The 6941-nt window shown below is 39.9% G+C and overlaps 1 protein-coding gene across 1 annotated transcript in view; it reads right to left on the bottom strand.

Moving 5' to 3' along the window:
- The window catches only part of ATF6 (activating transcription factor 6), a 353926-nt gene extending 347572 nt beyond the window's left edge, over positions 1-6354 (bottom strand). The window contains exon 1 of the mRNA XM_006887436.1: positions 6297-6354. Coding sequence (XP_006887498.1) covers positions 6297-6354 — 58 coding nt within the window. The remainder of the gene's footprint in view (positions 1-6296) is intronic.
- Between the last annotated feature and the right edge of the window lie 587 nt (positions 6355-6941).

Genomic DNA, 6941 nt, shown 5'->3' with positions numbered 1-6941 from the left:
AGTATTAAAAAATAATGTATTTGAATTTTGTAAATAAACTAGTAGAAACTTTATTAAAAAAAAAAAAGGTGTTCTGGTGGCACAGCCTGTAATGTGTTACACTGCTATCATTCATCTCCTATGGTTAAAATCCATCAGCTGCTCTACAATAAAAAGATAAGCAGTCTCCTCCTATTAAGATTTACAGCCTCAGAAACTGGAGGGAGGGTCACTATGAGCCTGAATCAGCTGGATGGCAGGGAGTGAATAAAAACATATAAGAAGTCCTGGTGGCACTGTGGTTAAAATGCTGTAATATTAACCAAAGGTCAGCAGGTCAGCCTTAACAGTCATTTAGTGAAAGATGTGGCAATCTGCTTCTGTGTTGATTTCAACCTTGGAAACCTTATGGGGCAGATTTTACTCTGTCCTACAAGATTGTTGAGTCAGAACAGACCTCATAGTAATGGATTTAGAGGTGTTTCATTCACTCATGCATTTATGAAGGAAAATTATCTGAAAATAGCAGTGAAGAACAAGGAAGACATCTACTTCACCTTCACAGGATTAAATTACTCACCACTCACCATGGCTATGGAGAAAGAAGTATCATCACGTAAGACGCAGGTTTTGGTCAGATCAAGAAGGTAAAGGGAATTTTCACAGAGGAGACTGAAGATACGAAAGAAACCACAGTACAGATGGAACCATCTATCTTGACACATATCTTTCATGTGTGGTAAAGAAGTAGTTTTGCACAAATGAAAGCAAGCAGGTTAGACAGTGAGTGTTAAAGTAAGAAATAACCAGAGAAACATACATAGAGCAGTTTCCACTAGCTTTTAAATTTCACCAACGTTTCTCTTTTCTTTTTTCCTTTACTACTTCAAAGTGATAGACAATATTGTTCAGTCTCTTCTATTCAAAACAGTAGCACTTTTTATGACTAATGACCATCACAATACACGGTAAGGATTATACTTCCAATTATAACCTTATGTGAAACACATTTGAGTTCTGCACTCAAGACATTTGGTAAAATGACTGCACATTTACTGTTTTATAAAAGAAGGGTGAAGCAATCTTTTTTTAAAAAACCCTTCTGCTACAATCTAAAACAAAATCCTTTCTATTGAATTTATTTTCATTTCTTTAAACATTTCTTTGTACAGTCCTAAACCTAAGAATGCTTTTTCTATGTTTAATGGCTGGGAAAAAAAATCAAAAGAAGAGCAAAAGAGAAAAGATATAAAACTCCATTGTAATGTTTATAAATAAGGTTTTACTAGAACACAGCCATGCTCATGTGTTTACACAGTTTATTCATACAGGCCTAAACCTAAGAATGGTTTTCACATTTTTAATGGCGGGGTGGGGTGGGGTGGTGGAATTCAAAGAATACAAGTGAAAGAGCATAAAATTCAAATTGCAGTAATTATAAAGTTTATAACACTGCCACGCTCATTTGTTTGCCCTGTCTACACATTGTTTTGCACTATCACAGCAATGTTCAGTAGTTTTAACAGAAACCACCTGACTCCTTTGACCCAGATGCTTACTATCCAGGCCTTTACAGAATGTTTACAGAACCCTGGCTGAATGATTCAGATTTCATTATCCAATTTGAATTGGGGGGGAGGGAACACATCCTATTAAAAGTTGTCCAGAGGAAATAACTCTTATTTAAATTATTTAAAGTGTTAACAGTTACAAAAAGTACATGATCTTATTTTTTAAATTTAGCTGACTAGCTCTTAGTCTTTTTTAAACTAAATAAATCAATGAAGGCTTTCAACATCAAAACAGTTACCCCTAGAGAGGAAACTGATATTTTACTGAGAACTGCTAAAAGACAGCAGTGTTTCACTTTAATGCCTGTAAAAACTATCCCATTTATCTAACACCAAAGGAAACCCAATTCAAGAGTTTAACTAAGAAGAGATTGTTAACAGGTTAAAAAAAAGAACCTGGAAAACAATGGGAAATGGGTACATTCAGGATGGGCAGGATACCCGAGAGCTGAGTTAGTGAACAAACTACAAAGAACTGAATGTTGTGCTAAAGAACAGATTGCTTCAAATAAGACCTGGCACCCACTAATCACATTAGTATGAAAAATGCCTGTGTAGCAGAAGATAGAATAGGTAGTGCTACCTGAAAGTTTCCCAACATTAGAGTTTAAGAAAAATAATATACTTAATAAGCTGACACAACAAATCTGGGGGATGGTCATAGAAAGGATCAAATCTGTAAAAACAAGTTAGGAAAGCATTCCAGAATAGCGAACAACAGACTCTGAAGGTAAGCAAAGCCAGCTCTGATCTGGCCTTTGTCACTCACAGCTCTAACACTCATAGCACCCATTCTCTTCTCAGCCTCCATTTCTTGAACTATAAAAATAAAGTATCTACCTTGCTGGACTGTTGTGAAAAAGAAATACATAAAGGGTTCAGTATAGCGACAATGGGACCTCTCCAAACTATTGAGGAGCAATGATGTCTGTTTAAAGAGTAAAGTGCACCTGATCAAGGCCATGGTCTTTTCAATCACTTGCTATGCATCTGAGAGCTGGACAATGAATGATGACAGCAAAAGAAACCAATGCCTTGAGTTGTGGCACTGGAGATTAATAAATATCCCACAGATGGCAAAAAAAACCCAGATAGATGCTTTGAGAAAAGTGCAAGCAGAGTGCTCCTTGTAGGCAAGGATGGCGAAGCTTCATCTCATACACTTTGTGCATGTAGTTGTTGTTAGGTGCCAAAAAGTTAAGTATGACTAATAGCAACCCTATGAACAACCGATCTGAACACTGGCCTATCCCATGCCATCCTCACAATATCTGACACATTGAACCCCATTGCTACAGTCATAATGGCAACCCACCTGGTTGAGGGTCTTCCTCTACTTCATCGCCCCTCCACTTTACCAACCATGACGTCCCGCTCCAAGGAAAAACTTCTCTTAGTAACATTTCCAAAGCATGTAAGACAAAACATACTTGCCTCCAAAAAGCATTACTCCTCAATAATTTGGAGAAATCACTGACTACAGACTTTTCCAGTACAAGACATCTCCTGATCTCCTAACTGCTGGTCCCAAGTGGATTGTGGATCCAAATAAGATTAAGTAATTAACAATCTCAATCCTTTCTCTATCCATCATGATGTTGCCTATTGATCCAGTGGTGAGGATTTTTGTTTTCTTCATGTTAAGATTCAGTCTATATTGAAGACTGAAGTATTTAACCTTCTGCAGCAAGTGCTTCAAATCATCCTCACTTTCAGCAATGTTGTATCATCTGCATAAAGGTTATTGATGAGTCTTCCTCCAATCCTGATGCCACATTTTTCTTCATTGAGTCCAGCTTCTAGAATACTTTGCTCAGAGTACTTAATGATTAAATTTGTATAGCAGAAGGATACAACCCCTGACACACACTTTTCCTCATTTTCACCAAGTAGTGTTTCCTTGCTCTGTTTTTTTTCTTAATTATTATTATTTTGTGTGTCTGTGTACCTTCAAATCAGATCTGACTGGTACAGGAGGAGATTTTGTCCCTCCTTTCCAGACAGAGCATCAGGTGGATTTGAACCATGCGCCTCTGGGATTGCAGTGCTTCTTGCCACTAGGCCACCAGAGCTCCCCAAAGTCCTTGCTCTGTTCTTACAACAGCCTCTTGGTCTAGGGTATAAGTTTCTCACCAGCACAATTAAGTGTTCTGGAATTTCCATTCTTCTCAATGTTAGGAGAGGCAATACCTTGGAGGGGGAACATCATGCTTGGAAAAGTGGAGAGTCAGCAAGAGAGAAAAGACTCTTGGCAAGATGGACTAATACACTGATTACAGCAATGGGTTCAAGTGTGACAGGATAATAAGGACGATACAGGATAGGACAAAGTTTAGATCTATTGTTCACAGGGTTGCTATGAGTCATACATGACTTGATGGCACCTAAGAATAACAACAGAAGTAGAAAGGGGAGCTCTGGTGACATAGTCCACATGAAAACATACTGCTAAACCAAAGGTCATGCACCTTCAGATAGTTCAAATCTACCAGCAAGCAGCTCCTCAGAAGAAAGATGAGCAATCTCTTCCCATGCAATTTACAGCCTCCTGAAAATCTGTTGGAGGGTCAGCTATGAGTCAGTTCTGACTAGAGAGCAATGAGTTTCAGTTGAGGGGCAGGAAGAAAGGCCTTTCCACTACCAAGAAAGAGTCAGAAGTGGAACACATCCTTGGCACTGAGAACCTCCTAAAGAAGGTGATAGAAAGAGCTATACCATTGGAGATGGTGAAAGATGATGAAAGCAGTGGCAGATCAATAGCAGACAGTAGAACCAGACATGCAGGACAATGCTCAGTGAATTTACCAAAGACCAAGGAAAATTAGTGTCTGGGGGCAAGAGGCTTGCTGGTGAACTAGAGTGCCTCTGGACACTAAAGAACTTTGTAACACTTGGCCAGTCAGGCAGAGGCTCAGGGGCTGAAAAGCCAGGGCCAGAAAGTCTTGCCTGTGGGTGCAGCTGAGAGTAAGGTGTTTTGACAAAGAACTATATCCTAGTTTTTTATCCTAAATTGTAATTTGTTAATTCCCTAAAAAAACTCCATAATGTTAAGTATTGTCTAGGAGTTTAACCCAACAAAGAGAGGGCACTTGTGGAAGGAAAGGTTGGTTTCAGAATTGGTTAAAAAAAGGGGAGCTCTGGTGGCCTAGTGGCAAGAAACTGCACTGCAATCCCAGAGGAACATGGTTCGAATCCACCAGACGCTCTGCCGGACAAGGAGGCGCAATATCCTCCTGTACCAGTCAGATCTGATTTGACGGTACACGTACACAAAATAAAAATTAAAAAAAAAAAAAAAGAATTGGTTAAAAAATATATAATAAAATGGAGAGTAAATACATGTCTAATCTACATCTGCTAGAAATCCTTTTTGGGCTAATGCTGATGGTGATTCTCACCCTCCTTCATAAAATGAGAGGTAGTCAGACACTTCTGCCATGCTGTTTTTACAATAGTGCCTAGGGGGGAAAAATGCTAAACAAATGGTAAGTATTACCATGACTACTATATTTAACTGAGGAAATTACACTAAAAATAATCTTTTTTTTTTAATCTCCCACAGCAACTTTAGAAAATTTACCCAAGGGTTGAAATAAATCTCTAACAAGTAGCTCTGTCCTTGGAGAATCAACGGAGGGCTTCAGTTCAACAAATGTCACTAAGATGTCACTCTCACCATTAAGAATGCCAAAGGAGAAAGAAGATTAATGCTCTTCTCAAATTCCAATGAATGGGTTTACAATAGGGTGACACACACAACTTCAAATTCACACCGGAGTCCAAGTATAGTTATAACATTGTGCTACGAAAACAGATTCATCCTGGAGAGGGTTAAACTGCTCCTTGGAGGCAAGGATTCTGGGTTTCGTCTGACATACTTTGGACATGTTGTAAGGAGGAACCGGTCCTTGGAGAGGGACATCATGCTTGGGAGGGTGGAGGGACAACGCAGGAGGGGAAGACCCTCTATGAGGTGGATTGATTCAGTGACTGGGGTAATCGGGATGGGTGTATCGGAGGCAGTGCGATTGGCACAGGGCAGAGCAGAGTTTAGGGCTGTTGTACATATATGGTCGCTATAAGTCGCAAGCAACTCAACGGCACATAACAACAACCCCCTGGCCCACCTCTCCTGGCAATCAAAATCCACAATAATTCAAAATTATTTCTACAGAGCAGTCGGACTTTTTGCAGCTTTAATTATTCGGTTTAGGGATCTGAAGTCAGGTGCTGGGGTGTTTTGCCTTTCTGTCAGAAACGGACACCCAGCCTAAACCAACAGCAAAAGTTGTGAGATGAGAATTTTCTGTATATATTAACATTATTCTTTTTCTCGCGCCACACACACTGAAAAATACTTTCCACAGCGATCAGTACCCAGAGTTCACACACAGCAAAAATAGCTTGGAGCCTTTCTGGCGATCACAGACATCTCGCCCAATGCCTTGTCGCTACGTCAAGTTTTCGCTCCACAAAATGATACCTGGTTTTCTCAACGGGAAATTAACACGGGATATATAACACAGTAATTCCACCTAGGTTGTCTCCAATAACTTATTCTCGCCATGTCCAAGACAGAAACCGACTGGTTCTACTAGATTCTTCCAATACCAAGAACGAGAGTGAAGAGTAGCTGGAGCTCCCCAGGAGCTCCACACCTGTCACCACGAATGGGCGGAAGTACGGAGGAAAAACGCCACAGAAGAGGACCCGAGCCACCCCTGGAAATTCTGAGATCTCACTCACCCCAATCTTCCTCTGGCTTGTGAGAAAGGGGATGTTCCAGGCTAAAAGGCGATTCCATGGTGCCGGCGACACCAGCCGGCTCCTTCAAGACACACGTTTGCCTTAGCCTACAACTCGGTGACTAATATCTGGACGGTAGCGGCAGAAGGACAAAAATACTTCGTACTGCTGCCGGGACGGTGGCCGAAAGGAGACATAGTTTCTAGCCAATGAGCTTTGGCTAGGCAAGCAAGCTAGAGGAATGTCAGCGGCAAAGCTCTTTGAATTATCCTCTGAATAAATGTTTCCCCCTTGGAGTTTTCAGTACTTTCTGCCCCGTTCTATTAAAGGTGAGACCAGGGAAGAGGGCAAGGAAAGACATACTAGGCACAGCTTTAGACAAAATTTACTGATAATGTTAAAAATTAAGTAAAGCCATCTTCTGGACAAATTGGTTCGTTCTTTGGACATGCTTTTTTCTTTTCGCCTTCTTTTTCTTATTTTTGTACACATGCTTTTTAATGTCACAGACTATATTTTTAAAGTAACAAAACTTGAGACTAACGGTAAATTTGCTTTAATTTTTATAAACAATTTGCAAATGTAAAATTTTCCATATGAAAAAGTCTGTATAAAAGAAAAAAAATGGGATTTCTAAATTCGTTT

The sequence above is a fragment of the Elephantulus edwardii genome, unplaced genomic scaffold, assembly GCF_000299155.1.
Source record: "Elephantulus edwardii isolate Elephantulus edwardi_28Jun2011 unplaced genomic scaffold, EleEdw1.0 scaffold00057, whole genome shotgun sequence".
NCBI classification, from domain to species: domain Eukaryota; kingdom Metazoa; phylum Chordata; class Mammalia; order Macroscelidea; family Macroscelididae; genus Elephantulus; species Elephantulus edwardii.
This window is presented reverse-complemented; position numbering and strand designations above follow the sequence as displayed.